Here is a 21,320-nt window from a genome sequence, read left to right as displayed (position 1 = left end):
TCGTCGGTCTTCATGGCTGAGGATGTGAGGGAGATTCCCAAACCGGAGCCATTCTTTTTAGGTGACAAATCTGAGGAACTGTCCCAGACTGAGGTGTCATTAGAGGAGGTTTTGGGTTAGGGTTAGGGTCGGGTTAGGGTTGGGGTTAGGGTTGGAAGACATAATCCCAACTATACATATAAAATGATGGGATCTAAATAAGCTGTTACCACACAAGAGAGATCTTGGAGTCATTGTGGATAGTTCTCTGAAAACATCCATTCAATGTGCAGCAGCAGTCAAAAATGCGAACAGAATATTGGGAATCATTAGGAAAGTGACAGATAATACGAACATCAAAGAAAATATCATATTGCCTCTATATAAATCCATGGTCTGCCCACATCTTGAATACTGCATGCAGATGTGGTTGCCCCATCTCAAAAAAGATGTATTGGAATTGGAAAAGGTTCAGAAAATGGCAACAAAAATGATTAGGGGTATGGAACAGCTTCCGTATGACGAGAGATTAATCAAAATTGGGACTTTTCAGCTCGGAAAAGAGATTACTAAGGGGGGATATGATAGAGGTCTATAAAATCATGACTGGTGTGGATAAAGTAAATAAGGAAGTGTTATCTGCTCCTTCTCCTAACACAAAAACTAGGGGTCACCAAATGAAATTAATAAGCAGCAGGTTTAAAAGAAACAAAAGGAAGTATTTCTTCACACAATGCACAGTTAACCTGTGGAACTCTTTGCTAGAGGATGTTGTGAAGGCCAAGATTATAACACGGTTCAAAAAAGAACTAGATAAATTCATGGAGGATAGGTCCATCAATGGCTATTAGCCAGGATTGGCAGGGATGGTGTCCCTAGCTTCTGTTTGCCAGAAGCTGGGAATGGGCGATGGGATGGATCACTTGATGATTACCTGTTCTATTCATTCCCTCTGGGGCATCTGGCACTGGCCACTGTCAGTAGACAGGATACTGGGCTAGATGGACCTTTGGTCTGACCCAGTATGGCCATTCCTTTGTTTCTTAATCTTTCACATTTTTAGAGCACCTTCCATTTACAACTATTTATACAGTTTTACAGACACCCATGAGAAGTGAGGGCTGGAAAACGCAGCAGCATAAAGCAACAGTACAGATCAGTTTATATTAGGAAGTGAAGAATCCCATATCCAATTGAAACTGCAGGGGAAATCTAGGAAGGCAGAATGTAATAATCCATGTGGGCACTGGGGCTAACACTCCAGCTCTTGTCAAAAGCTCCATGTAACCTTTACTGACAACAGACAGACAGGACCTTGCTTTTTGTTCTCATATGGAAGCTGGCACCTCCAGCACCATGTTGGGGCATCGCTTCAGAGATGACTGAGGGAAAAGTGCCACTTACTGACACGTCCCATAGCATGTAGGTGTTCCTATGGTAATCTCCCTCCTTGAGTTCCAACCAAACCCAGTTGTGCTCAGGTTGTGAACATGGATAAGAGCCCAGCTCATGGTGGGGCAGTTACAGACCAGGTTTAGAGCCTCTCATGCGCCTTTGTGAATGTCTCACTGAAACTTAAATACCTTGTTCTTGTAAGTGATGTCAGCACCAGCCTGCACCAGAAGCCGGATACACTCTATCTGCCCACTGCAAGCTGCCAGGTACATGGGAGTCACTCCCCAGTTATCCTGAAGATTCACATCAGCACCATGCTGAGGGAAGGGGAGAAAACAACTCCACTTTAAAATTACATACATGTCTGAATTACCAAAAAGCTGCAATAATCAGGCAAGGTGGCCAGACATACAGGCACCCCCATGCCTGCTCTACAATGGTCATTGAGTCTTGAAATTAATGTTGGTGCTAAAGATCACACACAAAGGCATATAGCATATACTACAGGCCTGAGCAGGCAGAAAAGTGAGCAAGCCCTGAGTGACTGAATGAGACAGACAGTTCAGAAGAAAACTGGGGTTCTCAAACTGGGGGTTGTGACCACTCAGGGGGTTGCGAGGTTATTGCGTGGGGGGGTCACAAGCTGTCAGCCTCCACCCCAAAACCCTGCTTCGCCTCCAGCATTTATAATAATGTTAAATATTTAAAAAGTGTTTTTAATTTATAAGGGGGGGTCACACTCAGAGGCCTGCTGTGTAAAAGGGGCCACCAGTAGAAAAGTTTGAGAACCACTTGCATAGTAGCAGGGAAAGTCTTTGGGTTTCCTTGCTGGAGACAGAAATAGTTCTTGAGTTGCTCTATTTCCTTTTCCCAGCCCCAGCTCCACTAGTCACTAACTGTTTTGTATCTTTCCCATCTGCTGCCTGTATAATCAGATCCCTGTCAGATGCACGTGGAGCTGCTGCTACTCGCCCACAGTGTAACATGGGCAGTAGATCTGAGACAGTCATAGGGACAGATTATAAAACAACTGCTTATTTTGGCATTCTTGCACATTCCTCTGAAGCATTTGATGCTGACCGCTGTCAGAGACAAGAGACTGGACTAGGTGGACCCTAGGTCCAATCCAGTGTGGCAATTCCTACATTCAGACATCAGGACAGAACCCAAATTAGATCAGAGTTCTGCAACTCTCTTTAGTTATGAGCCCAGTCTGCCACGTACTCTGTGTGTCTGATTGCACAGTACAGGGTCCCCACGCCAAATAGGGCAGCCTCAGAACTTCAGGGGACATATGAGTTATTGTAGAAGGGTTATTACAGAAGGACTCATGAGCAGGACCTGCCTTGGTCTCTTATTAGCTTTTTGGAAGCTTCTCATCATTCTGTTTCATTATTTAAATAAAAACAATTGCTTTAATATTTGTTTCCCATCCCTGCAAACAAGAGACTCATCCCAGCTATCTCAGTGGGACACTGACGAGTAAGAGTTACAAGCATCTGGCACAGAAAGAGGATTTGCACGGGTTACTGATATCTCTTATGCAGTGATACTCAGACCCCAGAGAGTCATGAGCCAAATTAGTGATCAACATTACCCAAAAGAGCCACAGAAGTGAGAATTCATTGAAAGCATCCTGATTGGTTAATAATTAAATCACATCGTGTTTTAACATAATGTGCTGCAAAGAGCTGCAGAAGACACATTAAAGAGCCACTTGCAGCTCCCAAACGTCAGCCTGAGTGTCACTGCTCTACTGTGATAAATCCTCTCCTATTAGCACTCTGAGACCAGCTTTACTATATTTACTAGGTGTTATTTTTACTTCAAGGAAAGGCTCCACATTTCTTTGCTAGAGATGGGGGGAGGGGAGGAAAGCTTCACTTGACCCACTTTTCCTTGCTGAGGCATCCTGGATCTGACCCCCATCCAGATGTTCAAGGCCACTGCTGAGATGTGGACTGTCACGTGCAGCTGTAGCTGCAAACACATAATACATTAAATGGCTGCTCCTTCCAAAGGGGGAAGGATTTTAAGGTGAACATTCTTTGATCACAAATAGCTTCCTAGCATGGTTGGAAACTCTGTTCTCCAAGATACAAATTAGACGTGTGGCCCAGGGTGGAGGATGGCAAAAAGCTTAGGCTCAAATTTCCTAAAGTGAGCGCTGATTTTGTGTACTTGCACTTTTGGATGTCTAATTGTAAACACCTAAGGCCTATTTTCAGGTGCAGCTCCCTTGGACTTCACTTGGAGTTGTGGGTGCTCAGCACCCTGAGAAAAATCAGGCCCCTATATTCTTAAATTGAATATCTAAAAAGGGAGACACCTATTATTAGTATCCCCTTTTGCATAACGGGGGCCTTGAATTGCGCTGTTTTAGGTGCTGCCCAGTTAGAAGATTTTCCACATTCGAGTTCAGAGACAGTCTGAGAATTGCAACAGGTGCCACATCATATTGTGATTAGGTGGCGGTGGATTCAAAACACCTGACCTGTATCAGCAGTAGAGTGCAGTCTGGGAAGAGGCCAATGGCTGCATGAAGGGGCGTTCCTCCATGTTTACAGCACGTGTTCACACTGGCTCCATGTTGCAGCAGTAACTCCATGGAAAGCTTCTGCCCTTTATACGCAGCCCAGTAGAGTGGAGTCTTGCCATAGTAATCCTTTCTGTCAACCAGCTCCCTGTCTGAAAACCAAAGGGACATCATCAGCAAGCTCACAGGGAAGCTGCCTCTAGCACAGACAACTGGCCATGATGGTCTGGCTAGAGGCTGGCTTAAACTAGGGTATTTGAATCTTAAACCTTTAAACAGCAGAGACAAGAGACACTTTTCCTCTTAAATATCTAGTACCAGTCACTGATAGACTGGACACTATACTAGATGGACTATCGTTCTGATCCAGTCTGGTAACTCTTATGTCCCTATGGGAATGTTTGCATTCACTATAACACCAGCAGCCAGGAAGGGCTCTCTCACGCCTGCCCTGCTTTAGGAGAATGACATACCTGAGGTCACTAGGAGTTGTTGCAGTTTCTCCATGTTGCCCCTGCTAGCCTCGTAGTGAAGATCTGTCCATCTGTAATTGTAGCTTGGAGCCACCTGATAATGTCTTGGGGATGACTGGGAGTCGGGGTGTGCTTTGCCGCAGGTGGCTCTAGACAAGGAGCTGATGTAGAAGCCCATCTCCTTCACCTGAAGAAATCTCTCTCAATAAGCACCATCCACCTAAACTAACAAAGAGAAAATAGGGCACACTCAGGAGAAAGTGTCAGCTCCCACATTCTCCACCTCCCTCCATCACACCCTGTGGGGTAGATTCAGGTTAATAGGATTTCATGGCTTTAGACATTAGCTAGCAAAAGAAATAAGGCATCTACAAGAATGACAAGAGACAAAGGGGGAATTTAATTAGACTTCAGTACAATGGCCTGAGCCTCCTTTAAAAGCTTTTAATAGTTTGGGAACATGTGTAATTCTATGGGAAATTTAATGACAAAAAGTAAGGAAGGTGTCACTTGTTTTGTAAAAATCTACAGAATCATAATTTCAGTGGTGTCACCCTTTGTGGTGTGGCAGGGGGACTCACTGTCTCCCTTCCTCCCTGGCTCCAGATCCTTCAGTTGGTAGAAATTTTGATAACTCAGCATTGTTGGAAATGGACCAAGTTGGGGTCTCATTCAAAAGCCCTTTCTCAGATGAACACAATGATACCAAGCATGACAAACCTAGAACAATTATGTAGACAGACAGTTGAGAAAATGTTTTAAAATCAGTTTTTTTAACTACGCTTTAACACAGGTATGTCAAAGGTCCAGCCCTAACAAAGTTAATTTGTGGCCCTCAACTGACAGTACTGTGTTATAGTTAATGTTCACAACATGATACCGATTAATTTTTTTAATGTTCCAATTACTATAAATGGAAGGAATGCTTCAAGTTGATTTACCATCATGGACAAAAAAGAGCCAGTTCAGTGGTATTTATCAGCTTTCTTTATTGTGCCAAAAGAGTTATAATGAGGCTCTGGGTTGTCACATTGTCTGGAGTGGTTCACGGCCAATATCAGGGCAGACATGCCAAACTCGTTATATGCTCAAAAATTAGACTTCACAAATGTGAACTCCTGAAGCACTATAAACAGTCTAACCATGGAGTCACGAACAGTCCCATTGGGCACTCCAGTCTATCTTGCCACTCAGGCAAGCTGGACTTAGTGACAGTTGGTTGCCATATACCAGGGGTCGGCAACCTTTGAGAAGTGGTGTGCCAAGTCTTCATTTATTTACTGTAATTTAAGGTTTTGCGCTCCAGTAACACATTTTACATTTATAGGAGCTCAGCCGGTCTGGGGTTCCGTCCAATGGCTTCTGCCTGCTGATCATTTTTAGGCCTCCATGGGAAGATGAAGATTACCGACTAGTAGCTGAATCTTTGGAGAATACCAGCATGGAGGACCTGTTTAACAAAATGCTTGGTGGCACTCTACATAAAAAGTGCACCATAACTGAATTTAGCAAGATTGGAGAGGAAGTACATCAAGCATCAGGAAAAAGGTTGAATATGCCAGGAAAAATACCAGCTGTGGGTGAGACTCGCCTTATACTAGGGTCCCATGGCATGTGTTCACGAGGGACACCTGCTTCTTCTATGGTAAGATGGAAGCCCAGAGGCATCCATTCAGTACAGCTTCAACACATAAGACAAGTGAGAAAATGTATGAAGTAGTCACTCTTAGCAAGAACATTGCATAACCCCCCCCCCCATCTACCTTTTGTAACTGTTGTTCTTCGAGATGTGTTACTCATGTCTAGGACTACGAATCATTCACGGAGGTCACAGCTTCTGTGACTTTCTATGACCTCCGTGAATTTTGCAGTGCTGGTGTGGCTGACCCCAGGACCACCCCAGCAGCTGCGGAAGCCCTGGGGGGCCAGCCGTACCAGCTGCTGCTCTGGCAGCCCCAAGCAGCTGTCCCCGGAGCTGCCCTGGGACAGCAGTCCAGGGCCAGCAGCGGTGGTGGCAGGGACCCCGGCTGCCACCCGCCTGGAGTGGGAGCAGCAGGGGGCCCCAGGCTGCCCCCTTCGCAGCAGCAGCAGCAGCGGGCCCCGGGCTGCCCTCCCCAAAGCAGCAGCAGCAGCAGGGGGCCCCGGTCCGCCCCCTCCCAAGCAGCAGCAGCAGGAGGGGGCCCCAGGCTGCCCTCCCAAGCAGCAGCTGCAGGAGGGGGCCCCGGGCTGCCCTCCCAAGCAGCAGCAGCAGCAGCAGCAGGGGGCCCCGGGCCACCCCCCCAAGCAGCAGCAGGGGGCCCCGGGCTGCCCCCCCAGCAGAAGCATCGTCTCACGCTGTCCCCCCACCCCAACAGCAGTCTTCAGGAGCGCCCCCCCTCCCAAAGGGTAAGATTTAGTCACAGGTATTTTTAGCAAAAGTCATGGACAGGTCATGGGGCTGTGACTTTTTGTTTATTGCCTGTGACCTGTTACTAAAAATATCCGTGACTAAAACACAGCCTTACTCACATGCATTCCAAGTAGGTGTATGCGTGCTGGATGCACAGTTGCCGGAAGGTTTTTCCCTTAATGGTACCTGTCGGGTTGGCTGGAGAGCCCCCTACAGTCGCACTTTCATGGAGGTATATGTATATAGGTCCCTGCGAACCCGCCACCTCTTCAGTTCCTTCTTGATGGATACTCCAACAGAGGGGAGGCGGGTGGGTCTTGGAATGGCCATGAGCAACACATCTCGAATTCAAGCTTGTGAATCCCAATAAATTCATGGAGGTTAAGTCCATTAATGGCTATTAGCCAGGATGGGTAAGGAATGGTGTCCCTAGCCTCTGTTTGTCAGAGGGTGGAGATGGATGGCAGGAGAGAGATCACTTGATCATTACCTGTTAGGTTCACTCCCTCAGGGGCACCTGGCATTGGCCATTGTTGGCAGACAGGCTACTGGGCTGGATGGACCTTTGGTCTGACCCAGTATGGCCATTCTTATGTTTCCATCCTACACATTTGCAGTTCAGTGCCCTAGGAGGAACCACACACTCCCTCCCAAGACCAAGTCTCTGATGTAAAGCATAACATGAACAAACAGTAACATAGTTCCAAGCTGGTTCCACTCCCAAGCAGTCCCTAGGAGGGGTCGGAGTTCACCAAGTCGCAGACTGCAGCACCACTCTGCCAAATGTGGCATCGTCTCTAGTCTGCTGTTTGATGGCATAGTGTGACGTAAAGGTGTGAACAAACGACTACATCGCCGCTCTGCAGATGTCTTGAATAGGAACCTGCACCAGAAATGCTGCAGATGAAGCTTGCGCTTTTGGGGCTGGGGCCAGTATCTCTGCTAGGTCATAGCATGCCCTGATACAAGCCGTGATCCATGAAGAGATCTTTTGGGAGAACACCGGGAGCCACTTCATCTGCTCAGCAATCGCAATGAAGAGGTGTGTTGATTTCCAAAATGGCTTTGTCCGCTCAATGTAAAAGGCTAATGCTTGTCTGACATCCAGGGAATGGAGCATCCGTTCCCGGTTATTAGGATGTGGCTTAGGGAAGAACACTGGCAGAAAAATGTCCTGATTTGCATGACATTGCGAAACTACCTTTGTGAGGAAAGCTGGGTGCAGTCACAACTTCACCTTGTCTTTATAAAACACAGTATAAGGGGGCTCGGATCTCAGGGCCTTGAGCTCAGATACCCTCCTGGCTGATGTTATAGCCACTAGGAATGCCACCTTCCAAGAAAAGTAAAGTAGAGAGCTTGTTGCTAGGGGCTTGAAGGGAGGACCCATCAGCCATGAGAGCACAAGGTTGCGATCCCATGGGGGAATTGGCTGCCTTACTTGAGGGCTAAGTTCACTCTAAGCTGCGTGGCCGCGCAGCTGCCTATTAAGCCCCATGCAGGGGCTCAGGGCTGCGGTGGGGAGAGATGCCCTCCCCCAGCACGGACCTGCCGCAGCAAGGAGAGGTGCCCGTCCCCGCCGGCCCCAGCGTGGACCTGCCACAGCCAGGGAGAGGCGCCTCTCTCCCTGCCCCAAGCTGCTGCGGTGAGAGAGAGAGAGGGCTGGGGGGAGTCCTCTCCCCACCACAGCCATATGGCAGCCTGCACCCCCTAAACTCCTCATCCCTGGCCCCACCCCAGAGCCCTCATCCCCCCCCATATCCTCTGCCCCAGCCCCTAGCACCCTCCCGCACCCCAAACTCCTCATCCCTGGCCCCACCCCAACCCTCCCCCCAGCCCTGAGCCCCCTCCCACTCTCCAAACCCCTTGGCCCCACCCCCACCACATGAATTTTGTTGTGTAACACATCACCTCCATATTGGGGCACATACCATAATTCATTCCGCACATGGGCATAAGGTACAGTCTATGTAGCCCTTTGAGGAAGTGGCCAACCACGGAGTTAGCGAATACTGACTGTCCAGCTGAGCCGGGATTGAAAGCCGAAATAGTGGCCAGGTGCACCTTGACTGATCATACCGTCAGGCCTTGCTGTTTTAGGTGAAGTAAACAGTCCAGAATGAAGGGAATTGATGACTGTAACGGAAGAGTACCCTTCTGCAGTGACCAAATCGAGACCCTCTTCCACTTAGCTAGATAAGTGGCCCGAGTGGATGGCTTTCTGCTGCCAAGGAGAACCTCCCTAACTGAGTCTGAGCATGCAAGCTCTAATGGGATTAGCCATGGAGTTTCCATTCCATGAGGTGGAGAGACTCCAGATTAGGATGCTGCAGGCAGCCGTGGTCCTGCGTGATGAAGTCCGGGACCAGGGGCAGAGTTATAGGTGTATCCACCGACAAGTCTAGAAGCATGGTGAACCAGTGGCTGACCTGGCCATGCTGGTGCGATCGAGATTATTGATGCTTCCTCTTGTCAGACCTTCAGCAGGATCTTGTGAACGAATGGGAAGGGCAGGAACACATAGAGCAAGTGCCCCTTCCAAGGGAAGAGAAAGGCGTCCATGAGTGAACCCAGGCCTTCATGGGACGGAACAGAACTGCTGACACTTGCTGCTGCAGCGTGTTGTGAATAGATCTATCTGGGGAAATCCCCACCTTTGGAAGACGTTGATAGTGACATCCAGGCGGAGGGACCACTCGTGGCCCTGAAAGGACATGCTGAGATGATTGGCCAGTTCATTCTGCGAGCCCGGAAGGCTCCAAATGTATTGAGTGGGTGATGCAGAAGTTCCACAGCTTGAGAGCTTCCTGACACAGGTGAGAGAAGCGAGCACCACCCTGTCTGTTTATATAGAACATCGCTGTGGTATTGTCGGACAATATCAATACACATCTGTAGATGGGTTTGGAACATCTGGCAAGCGAGGCGAACCGCACGCAGCTCCCTGACGTTGATGTGCAGCGAAAGTTCCGTCTGGGACCAGAGACCTTGGGTCCTGAGTCTTCCTAGGTGCGCCCCCCCATCCCATCGCTGACGCATCTGTGACTAGAGACAGCGATGGTTGAGGCCTGGAGAAGGGTATTCCCGCACATATTGCTTGCAGGTCGAGCCACCACAAGAGGGACTTGAGGAGTGAGTGTGACCAATTTGTCTAGGCGGTCTTGGTTCGGCCTGTGTACCTGGGCTAGCCAAGCCTGAAGGGGATGGAGATGCAGCCTGTCATGCTGTACCACATACATGCAAGGAGCCATATGCCTGAGCAGTTTCAGGCAATTTTGCACCATAGATCCTCTATGATGGTGCCCATGGCAAGGAAGCGAGATACCTGGAGGACTGCCCTGGCCTAATCAGAGTCTAGGAGAATGCTGATGAACTGTATCCTCTGAGTGGGGGCTATGGTTGACTTTGCCACATTCAAAATAAGGCCGAGCCTGTGGAACGTCGTCTGCACCAAGCTCACGTGGGTCTCCACTTGGGCCCAGGAGCGGCCCTTGATTAGCCAGTTGTCTAGGTACGGAAATACTTACACTTGCCACTTCCGCAGGAAGGCTGCCACAACTGCCATGCACTTGGTTAACACCTGAGGAGCTGCCAAGAGGCCAAAGAGAAGGACCGTAAACTGATAGTGGGTGTTGTTGACCATGAAATGGAGGAACTATCTGTGCGACAGGATTATGGACATTTGAAAGTACGTGTCTTTCAAGTTAAGGGTGGCATACCAGTCCCCCAGATCCAGGGAGGGAATAATGGAAGCCAGGGAGATCACACGGAACTTCAATTTCTTCATGAATTTATTTAGGTTTCGCAGGTCTAAAATAGGCCTGAGCCCACCCTTGGCTTTAGGGATTAGGAAATACTGGGAGTAGAACCCCTTGCCCCTGAACTCCAGAGGGACCGCCTCTACCGCCCCGAATTGTAGGAGCGTTTGCACCTCCTGCAGTAGAAGTTGCTTGTGAGAAGAGTCCTTGAAGAGGGATGGGGAGCATGCGTGGGAAGGCGGGAGGGATCAGAATTGGAGAGAATATCCCAATTCTACTGTGCTCAAGCCCCATTGGTTTAAGGTGATTCGAGCCCAGGCATGGTAGAAATGGGACAGATGATTCACAAAGGGAGGGGAAGAATCTGGGCTCTCAACTGGTGAGTCGCCCCCGGGCATACCTTCAAAAGTTTGGTTTGGAGGCTGAAGGCTGCTTCGCTGTGCCTTGGCTCTGGTTAGAGGAGGACTGAGAGGTCCTCTGCCTATTACTCCTGCCCCACTTCCTGCTATAGTCCTGCCTAGGATGAGCTGAATAGAAACGAGGGGCAGGTTGTGGCTTAAAAGGCTTTCTTTGGAGGGTTGGCGTATGAACCCCAAGGGACTTCAGGGTTGTCCATGAGTCTTTCAGGCTGTGGCGCCTAGTGTCTGTTAGCATCAAGAATAGTCCTGAACAGTCAAAAGGCAAGTCCTCGATAGTGTGTTGGATGTCGTGCGAGAGCCCTGACACTTGAAGCCATGAGCTCCATCTCATGGCTATCGCAGTTGCCATTGTCTGGGTTGCTGAGGCCACTGAGTCCAGGGAGGCCTGTAAGGAGGTCTTTGTGACGACCTTGCCCTCCTTCAGGACAGCCACAAACTCTGAGTGGGAGTCTACCGCTGAAGCAGTTCCTGAAACTTGGACAGCATGTTCCAGGAATTATAACTAGTTAGCAATGCAAAGCTGAAGCCCCCCGGTTGAATACACCTTCCTACCAAAGAGACATAGCTTCTTCGGATTTAGGCGTCAGCCCCGGTTGTCCCTGCCTTTCTTTCTGGCTGGCTGCCTCCACTACCAGAGTACCCGGCAGAGGATGAGTAAACAGGCACTCACACCCCTTAGAGGGCACAAAGTATTTTCCTCTCTACCCCTTTTGCCAGGGGGGCAGGGAGGAAAGAGAGGTGGGTGTTCCCCACAACACCTTAGTGGTGTTATGGACAGTCTTAATGAGGGGCAAAGCCACGCTCAAAGGACCTCCAGGGACCAGAAAGTTTTGAGCCACCCTCTTGAGCAACTCTTGGTGTGCCCTGTTGTTCATGGCAGGCAGTGTGGTGGAAGTGCCCGCCACCACGTCATCCGAAGAGAATGAGGACGATGCCCGTGGGGCACCAGATCTTCCGGCCCCTCTGGTTCAGTGTTGATAAATGCACACATTGGAAAACATAATCCCAACATACAAAATGATGGGACTAAATTAGCTGTTACCACTCAAGAAAGCTCTTGAAGTCATTGAGGCTAGTTCTGTGAAAACATCCGCTGACCGCAGCGGCAGTTTAGGAACCATTAGGAAGGGGCAAGATTATAAGACAATAAATATCATAACACCGCTATATAAATTCATGGTACAACCACATTGTGAATACTGCAAAGTCCTGGTCACCCCCTCTCAAAAATGATGTATTAGAATTGGAAAAAGTACAGAGAAGTGCAACGAAAACGATGCTGGATATGGAACAGCTGCGACATGTGGCGAGATGAAAGGAACGGGACCCGTTCAGCTTGGAAAGGAGCCAACTCGGGGGGGGGAGGGGGCGGGGGGACGGGACGGGACTGGCGCGGAGCAAGTGACGCGGGAAGTGTTACCCCCCCCCCCCCCTTCTGGTAACACAGGAGCCGGGGGTCACCCGCTGCAATGAGCGGGCGGCGGGTTCGGAACACACGGGCCCGGGCCCGCGGGACTCGCTGCCAGGGGATGCTGAAGGCCAAGGCCGTGACTGGAACCAGGGAGGGCGGGGCCAGGAACCCTGCGGCGGCGCTGAGCCAGGCCGGAGGGAGGCGTTAGCTGCGAGGTCCCCGCTCCGGCCCGCGGGCCCCGGGCAGAGCCCAGCCAGGCCAAGGGACAAAGCCGGGGCCGGGGCCGGGCCGGGCCGGGCCGGGCGGGAGCGGAGCCGCCCTCCCCTCGGGGCGCCCCAGGGCAAGCGGCGGGGGCGGGGGGTCCCTGGCAGCGCCCGACCTACCTGCCGGGGCCCGGCGGCGGCCCCTTGTCCCGGCGCCAGGGCGGCGTTGTCAACGGCAACACACCACGTGACACGAGCGCGGCCGCGCGAGGAGCCCCGTCCGGCAGCCCGCGGCGCGAGCGCGCATCGGGCCCCTCCTGCGCAGGCTCCGGGCGCTGGTGCCCCCTAGAGTTGCCGCCCCGCTACCGTGACACGCCCCCTCCCAGCTCCCCCAATCGCGGGCGGCCAAAGCGCCTGAGCAGACACTGCAGGGGGCCCCAGGGCAGCGGCCTTCCCCTGGGGGGAGACACCCCCCACCCCTTTCCCATCCGCAGCGGGTCCTGGAAACACCTGTGCCAAGTCAGTGCAGAGCGCGCCGCCTCCACCGGCTGCCCCGGCCTGGAGCACAGCAGCAGTCCTGGGCCGTCTTGGCTCTTACACGCTGGAGGTGGCACAAACCCAGCTAAGGAGCAACTGGAGGAACAGAGATAGTCGCTACATGCAATTGCAAGAGGATGCAAAACGGGATGTGAGAGGGATGAGACTCAGTGCCTGGTGAAAGCAGGGAACGGCAGCAGTCACATCAGCAACAGGGACCTGCAGCTTCTACAATGAACTGCATGCCATACTTGAAAGGGACCCCATTCCTCCCCAGCACCTTCAATGTGACTGGGGGGCTCTGCATAGATGCAGGGGTCTATCCAGCCACCTGAAGAAACTTGCAGGATTGGTGCCTTAGGCCAGCGGTCCTCAAACTTTAGCAACCCAAGGACCCCCATTTTGATTTAAAAATGTTCAGGCCTCCCCCAATCCCTCCTGCTCAGCCCCTGCCCCACCACCTTCCCTGAAGCCACGCCCCCTCTCTCCATCACCTGCTCTCACTCATTTTCACCAGGCTGGGGCAGAGAGTTGGAGTGCAGGCTCTGGGCTGGGAGTTTGGGTGCAGGAGGGAGTGAGTGGTGTGGACTCTGGGCTGGGAGTTTGGGTGTGGAAGGGAGTGTGGACTCTGGGAGGTAGTTTGAGGGCAGGAGGGGGTGCTGGAGGGGGGTCAGGGCTAGGGTAGGGTGTGGGATGGGAGTGGCGCTTACTTCAGGCAGCTCCCCAAAGTGACCAGCACAGCTCTGGCAGTGAATCCTAGGTGGGGGGTTAAGGGGTCTCTGCACGCTGCTCCTGCCCGCAGGCACCGCACCCGCAGCTCCCATTGGCCGCAGTTCCTGGCCAATGGGAGCTGCAGAGTTGACGCTCAGGCCAAGGGCAGCACACAAAGACCCCCTTCCCCCACAGCTGAAAGGGATGTGCTGTGCGACCTGTGACCACTCCTCCCCCTCCCTCTCAGCTGTTCCCCGGTGTGAAGGAGGCGCTGGAAGGAAGGCGGAGGAGTTGATCAGGGGGGCCCACGGACCCCAGTTTGAGAATTGCTGCCTTAGGCAGCAGTAGTGTGCTTAACACTGAATGTGGAGATTGTGTGGATGTTGCCTGGTACAGATGTCTCAATGTTTTAGTGCTGACTTCAGGTCACCATATTTTGGAGCATAAGTAGCAGCCAAATTATTTTAAGACACAAAACCATGACACCCATTCCACGTTGTATATTAATGTTTATTGAATCACTCATGTAAGAATTCTCTCTTTATTAAAATCATTTGGGTTCTAAACTGATTATTTACAGACATAACCTCTTGTATCACCAATAGATTCCTAAATCTCACAACAGTATCTACAGTTATTACACTATGTAACAACATTCATGTTTTCAAGCTTTTTATATTAATTATTAATTCCAATTTGTTGAGAAAGAGAGCATGCTGGGAGCTCCAAGAACTCAAAAAGAAGGGGTAGGATGTGGACGTGGGGTTGGCCAGGCCACAACAAACTGGAAAATACAAAATTAAGTCAAGGGAGGATGTGTATTTACAACCCTCCCATTGCCAGAGGGGCAGAAATAACCAAGCAAATGCACCTGGTGTCTTGAAAACCCAGAGAAATCAGCCCAGGGAGAAAGGCACCAAAAAGTGACATCTAATGGGAACCAGGGATCAGATTGAGGCAGCACATGGTGCTTCATTGAACCAGATCCCATCAGCTTCTGCAGAATTTAAGATTTCATTACACATTTTTAAGTGCTTATGGTTGTAAAGAAAAACTTCGGAATGTGACCCCCATACCTGTGGCCAGCTTGAATCTGAAGCTGGAGAGACAAACTGTAGAGTCTCATCATGTCAGGGGGGGTTAACTGAAATCTATTGATGACAATTTATATTGCAACACTGATTACCATTTCAGTTTCCCCTCCCCTATTCTGACAGCTGGAAGCTAACTTCTCTCCCTCATCCCCCAGGCAAAAACCACTTAGTATCTGAGAGAGAGGATCTAAGGTCTGTCAAAAAGTTATGTTTCATGGCAAGAAATTAATAAAACAAATGTAAAGAGCTATCTCTGTGTCCTGCAGAGACAGAGACTAGGTGTATGCAGCAGGACGGCATGACCAAGCTCCAATAGAAGCTATGTCCTGTAGGAACATGGTACATTTCCAAAGGCAATCTAAGGAAACAGAAATCCCTGGGGCTTTTGACACAGCAACCATGGAGATAGGAAGGCTGAGTGGAACCTCCCAGAGGTAATTAGGAATCTACCACCCCCCCAACAGGAATTCTTATTAAAGACTTTTGTATAAGCGTTAATGAAACCTCACTCTGTTGAGGTAATGGACTCTACCATGTGGGAGAGGCACGAATGGAGAGACCAGAAGGGGCATGTCTGAACCTGCAAACTGACCAAGTCACAGGGATATTAAAAAGTGGGTCCAAGATACAGCAAGAGGGAGTTGGTATCTGACAGTGTGATGGTGACAGATTGGAGGAGAAATGTATGCTATCAACTTTTCTGTTTTCACTGTGACTAAGCTGAGAATGTCATATCCTATTTAGCATTTGACACGGGTCAATCTGGAGATGTTAAGCAGTTTATTTTCTTTTGACACCATTTTTGAAGTGTTTTTAAATGACTCTTCTTTTTGTTAATATTATTGTTATATGGGCAAATCACACGCACATCCCTGGAGAAACAAGAAATCTGTTATCTCCACGGAGAGGCACTGAATGGTACCCACACCCACCTCAGTCCTGGTCAAGGTACACAGACAAAGGTGTACACTCCTTGAACTGTGTTGCCATCACGCTCTGGCAGGCAAATTCAAGGGGAGAAGCTGATGGATCAAGTAGGAGCCAAGAGCTGGCGGGGAGAGGTTGGTCACAGAGACTAGCACCTGACTTCAGGTTCATGTAAATCCTGGATAAACAAGAGAATTCCCCTCCTCTCAAATTGACTGACAGGAGGGGAGAAAAGATTTTCCACAATGTGGGAGAGGAAAAGGCAATGCTGGGCCACAAACAGCGGAGGAAAGTCTGACAGCTCTTGGTGTTTGGTTGGAAAAGTTATAAAAACAGATGCCAAAAGAGTTTTGAATCTCATGCTCCCCAACTCTGGGAGGTTTGCTTGGCACTGCACAAATGGGATCATCACTCTTACCCATTCGCCCTCCCACATTTGTTTCACCTGCCTCTTAAGTTTTGCCTGAACCTAGACTTGCAAATTCTCTGGGGCCGGTGCTGTTTTTTATTGTATGCAGGGCCGGCTCCAGACCCCAGCGCGCCAAGCGCGCGCTTGGGGTGGCATTTTGCCGGCAGGCGGCTCCGGCGGACCTTCCGCAGTCATGCCTGCGAGAGGTCCGCTGGTCCTGCGGCTCCGGTGGACCTCCCGCAGCCATGACTGCGGAAGGTCCGCCGGAGCCGCCTGCCGCCCTCCCAGCGCACCCTCTGCAGGCACGTCTGCAAGTGGTCCCCCGGAGCTGCGGGACCGGCAGCGCGCCCCCTGCGGCATGCCGCCGTGCTTGGGGCGGCCAAATTCCTAGAGCCGCCCCTGATTGTATGACTGCACACGGCTCAGCCCAACAGGGCTCTCATCTGGCTGGCACCTCCAGGTAACACAAACAACAACAGAGACACCGTATTTCTCTGCTGGAGTCTAACCATCTCCATGTGATCATCAGTTCCAGGCAAAAGGAGTGAATTGGCAGTCGAAGTTGCGCTCTGTACAGGGTCTGTTTCAGCTACACAGAGCTGGTGTCATTCAGCACTGAAGCTATTCCTGGCTCCACAGAGGGGGACAAGTGGGTAAGAGGAAACCAAAGACACTCCCCCACATGCTCAGTTGGGGAGACATGGCTGGGGGAATGAAAGAGAGAAATCCCTCCCCTCTGAGCAGCAAGGAAGCAAGGGTTACCTCAAGCCCTGCTTAGGTGTGGAGGGAGGGGAACTCCTTTAGTCCTCTCTGAGAGGATGGAACCAAACTCAGACCAAGGGTGGGAGGGTCTAGGGCACAGCCTGAGTTTGGTTCTATTCATTTTGGAAAGAGGGAACCCTGCCAGAGGGCCGGTCCATTTACAGAGCATGGTCGCTGTTTGGTACCCTCTCCTGGTGCTCATCCACTGGGGCTCCTGGCCACTTGGTTCCTTTGCTCTGCTCTTTTGGGGGCTGAGGCGACAGTTCAGGATTTCCACTAAGATGTTAAGTGGGCAGCAGGTCACTAAATTGGAGCCACACAGGAGAATTTGAGAAGAAGAAATTCAGCTTCAGGGGCGTATTTGAAGTTTCATTTTAGGCTGAGATAAAGGTCAGGAAGGTATATCTGGCTGTGAGATTGAGCCTTGAAACCATTTCAGCTTAGTGGGAAATTTGGGGAAAAGCCAATTGTTGTTGTGAAACTCCAGATGTTTCTGAAAAAGTCAGAAGCCCTCGATCTGCCCAGTGGGGCAGAGACTAGGCAGAAGCAGGTTGACACAGGCAGTGCTTAGCCCGGGGAGTTTGTGATGATGACAGTGTCCAAGGAGGTGCTCATCCAAGTGAAGTATTGTCTCAGAAAAACAAAATTAACATTCCCCTTGAGCATGTGAATACTTTGTAATTTTGAGGGTATTTACAGATCCAGTTCATAGTACCAAAATAGCTACAAGCCAGAGAAAGGAAATAGGTACAAGGCCTTCACTGTGCTTTCCAAGTGGCAGGACAGCATCTGACCACAGAGAACCAGAGGGCCAGACATATATCTAGGTTAGAGGCACTTCAGTAAGTTCACTTTGCCCCCTCCCCAAGCCATGCTAAATTCAGTCCAGGGAAAAGTGAGTATAGCTCCATAGATGTCAGCAGCATGGTGTCTGCTTACACTAGAACTAGTCTGAGCCTACTGGGTCAACATTTGGAACTGGTGAGCATGTTAGTCTCATTAGCATGAGTCACTGACAAGCAGTGAGGAAGACTAGAATCCTGGGACCAAGTGACTTTTCTCATCTCCCCCTCAGTCTATTTCTCAACCCTACATTCAGTATTTCGGGGTGCCAGGCACAACCCCTCCAGTGCACTGATGTTCGTGCTGTGGGAGATGCTCCTCAGCTCAGACCATGGAACAGGTGGGCCACACTGCAGGCGGGTTGCTTCTAGGGCTGTATGCTAGAGGAGTACACTTTGGTCCCTAGGGATTGGCCCAGGCGTGGTAAACTCTCAACAGGCGAAATCAGTCCTAATGCCCCAACTAGTTCCATGAGGGCTCAGGAAGCTTACACACTTACTGTCCAGCACTACCATGACTGCAGTAGCCTGGGCTATTACCATCATAGTAGTGGTGGTTATACAATGTTCAGGGCAGCAGGCACAGCACTAGTCTCTCCTATCCCTGGTGCTAGTACCAAAATGAGGCTAGAGGCTCACATGAAGCCAGGTATGGTCTTTAGCTTTGTTCTGAAGCTCTTGTGTTATCCAGCTCCTTTGCAATATTGTTTGGAAACTTGGCACATTCACAACATGTGGGAAGAAGGTGCTTGGTCTCTCTCTCTCTCTCTCTCTCTCTCTCTCTCTCTCTCACTGTGGTTTGTAGAAACTCCCAGAGTTTAAAGTACATTTTATAAAAGGAAAAAAATCTGTAAAAAAATATTCTCTGAGATGTAAGGACGTTTGTACTTTGCATTTTCTTGGCCACCTCCTCCTGTGTCACATGCCAGCTCCCCAGAGTGTCTGGTTCCAAAGGCAGTGGGACACCTTGTGTGTAGCTATGAAGTTCCAATGAGCAGCACTATTCACCTCTATTCAGCCACCCAAGAGCATCACAGTCTGTTTGTCTGGGTCACAAATCAGTGACTTTGTTCTCCACAGCAGCTGCGATCTGCTGCAGTCGGTATCCCAGCTGCATCTTCTGGGCTGTCGGGTCTTCTTCCAAGGCTGTGATGATCTGCAACAAGACTCAGAGCTCACTGGCAACCTCCCTTGTGCACAGAATACTATTAGAAGCAGATTCCCCTGGCTGAGAGCAAGCCTCAATTCCGTTGCAGCTGTGGGTATTGGGATCCACAGTGACGGTATGTCTCAGAGGGCCCTTCTGCAGCCTTGCCATCCCAGTGGTAGTCCCCTCTGGGCACCCTATGTTTTCCTTTGTGCCATCACCCACTCCTCTCCTGCAAACAATGCTCATCCCTTTTATTGTTTATGTTTTTAAAATAATTTTGTTTACCTACAGAAAAAAGTTAAGCAAAAACCAAGGGGGGGTGCTAAAGGCAAAAAATCTTCATTTTAAAAAAGCCAATAAAAACTGCTAAGTGACAATAGAGTAGTCACTTGACATCATTTCCTCTGTAGTTTATAGTGTTACTGTAGCCATGCTGGTCCCAGCATATTAGGGTGAGGTAGCATCTTTTATTGGGCCAATTTCTGATTGGTGAGAGAGACGAGCTTTCATACTTAAGCTCACCAAACAGAAGTTGGTCCAATAAAAGATATTGCCTCACCGACTCTTGTCTCTCTAACGTCATTTCCTTAACAGTTAGATACACGGAAATGCATACATCTTGCACTGAAAATGTAACAAAGTCACTATTCTCATTAAGTACAAAGAAATGCATGTCTCATTACAGCAAAACAGCCTTAACTCTTCCCCAAAGTAGATAATATTCTTTCATCAGTAATCTCAACTAACACAAAGCCCTCTGAAAAAGAAACAAAAATTAAATATGTAAACATTAAACAGTCTCAAATGTAAGTCCTCGTGCACAATTTTCACCATACCAATCTATATTGTACACTTTACCTATTAAAATACACATAACAATATCAAGAAACTGCAATCTCAAATACTTCTATGGTTAATTGATAAATATTTTAACTGATCATATTTCCCTTTTAAGCTATGCCTTAAACTAAAATATTTAGATAACAAAAACACATCAATATTGACAATCCCTGGGTGAGAGTGAAGGCTCTTTTGTTGTGACAAAATATACATTTCTTCCTATTCGATGAGGTCAATCAATCTGGCCTAGGTTTTTAAATGTGTTTAGGCATTGCTGCACTCAGCACGGCACCACCTGATTTAGGAGTCTAAACCTCATTTTCAAAAGGGATTTAGGCTCTAAGTACCTAAAGCACTTTTGAAAGTGAGATTTGGGCACTTCAGTCACCAAGAGTTATAACACTGAGCGCAGTATTGCTAGATACCTTTAAAAATATGGGCCTATGTACTATGAGGGCAGTGGAACATTTATGATGCCCTTAAGTATTAATTTCTTTATTCACAAATCCAACAGGAGACAGGACTAGATGAACCTATGAAGGGCAAGCATAAGATAACAGCGGGGAGGGACGTGTATGAAATCACCCACTGAGGTTGGGGCCAGTAAGCCAGAGCTGCACTCACCTGGTCATAGTACTTGTTGATGTATTTGTAGAGTTCATGCAGAGCCACCACGGAATTGAGTTCACCTGAGTAATTCTATGGTAATATAACAAACACATAATTAGCCAAAAATCTCTGGGCGACACCAAGACAATTGTTCACCCAAGTTCTGCTGCCCTGGGAGCTCACTGGGTAAAGCAACAAAAAGCCTCTAAACCCAGCTTGGGGGCAAGGGCAAAGGGATTTAGAGAAAAACCTAGAAAGTAATAGTGGCACACATGGATCACATTTAAGGGGAAAGGGAGCAGAGACCCAGTTGCTCCTGCATTCAGAAACCTTAGCTACATTGGTCTTTTCCCCTCTAAAACTTTCCACTGGTGCTAGCAATGGTGTTGAGGCTAGCACAGACAAGACACCAGCAACCGCTATTTTTTAACTGACCTCCTATGAGCCAAGTCCTGATGCAGTGGTTAAAATGTCTGGCCCCTGCAGACACTAACACTGGAAATCTAGTGGGATATTCTAGGGAAAAAGGCTAATGCAGACCCTGTGTCAGGGAGGCAGACTGCCCACCCTGTGGGACCCAATGGAAAATGCACTGATTTCTGAAATAAGTTGCTTTATTTACCCTTGACAGCTCAGCCAGGGCAGAGTTCATTTCCTGGTCACTGGCGGAGATGGTCTGGCGAATGTCAGCATAGTACCTACGCAATGGGAGCGCACGGGCAGTTAATGTGGTATCTGCTCCTCTGCTGCCTCCTCCCCCTGCCAAACAACCCAGCTGTTCCCACCTGCTCACTCAGACTTTACCTTTCTACCATCTGCTTGTAGCGAGGAATGTCCCGGGCATAGAGCAGCTTGTTGATTGGCGAGTCCTTTAAA

At 49.5% G+C, this 21,320-nt stretch overlaps 2 protein-coding genes across 14 annotated transcripts in view; both read right to left on the bottom strand.

The window, feature by feature from the left end:
- The window catches only part of LOC123373923 (SRSF protein kinase 3-like), a 63,378-nt gene extending 50,482 nt beyond the window's left edge, over nt 1-12,896 (bottom strand). For 3 of the 6 annotated variants that reach the window (XM_045023204.1, XM_045023211.1, XM_045023207.1), the window contains exons 1-4: nt 12,744-12,895; nt 4,384-4,608; nt 3,869-4,062; nt 1,563-1,691 (exon numbers count right to left, since the gene is read on the bottom strand). The gene's annotated coding sequence lies outside the window, so the exon portion shown is untranslated. The other 3 variants (XM_045023206.1, XM_045023208.1, XM_045023209.1) reach the window with 3 other exon arrangements.
- A 3,628-nt stretch (nt 12,897-16,524) lies between these two features.
- The window catches only part of PLXNB1 (plexin B1), a 211,147-nt gene continuing 206,351 nt past the window's right edge, over nt 16,525-21,320 (bottom strand). For all 8 annotated transcript variants that reach the window (XM_045023174.1, XM_045023178.1, XM_045023180.1 and 5 more), the window contains 4 exons: nt 21,249-21,313; nt 21,067-21,142; nt 20,460-20,534; nt 16,525-19,001 (listed from right to left, as the gene is read on the bottom strand). In XM_045023174.1, the coding sequence (XP_044879109.1) occupies nt 18,897-19,001; nt 20,460-20,534; nt 21,067-21,142; nt 21,249-21,313 (321 nt within the window). In that variant the 3' untranslated portion in view covers nt 16,525-18,896. The remainder of the gene's footprint in view (nt 19,002-20,459; nt 20,535-21,066; nt 21,143-21,248; nt 21,314-21,320) is intronic.

The sequence above is a fragment of the Mauremys mutica genome, chromosome 7, assembly GCF_020497125.1.
Source record: "Mauremys mutica isolate MM-2020 ecotype Southern chromosome 7, ASM2049712v1, whole genome shotgun sequence".
Classification (NCBI taxonomy): Eukaryota; Metazoa; Chordata; order Testudines; family Geoemydidae; genus Mauremys; species Mauremys mutica.
This window is presented reverse-complemented; position numbering and strand designations above follow the sequence as displayed.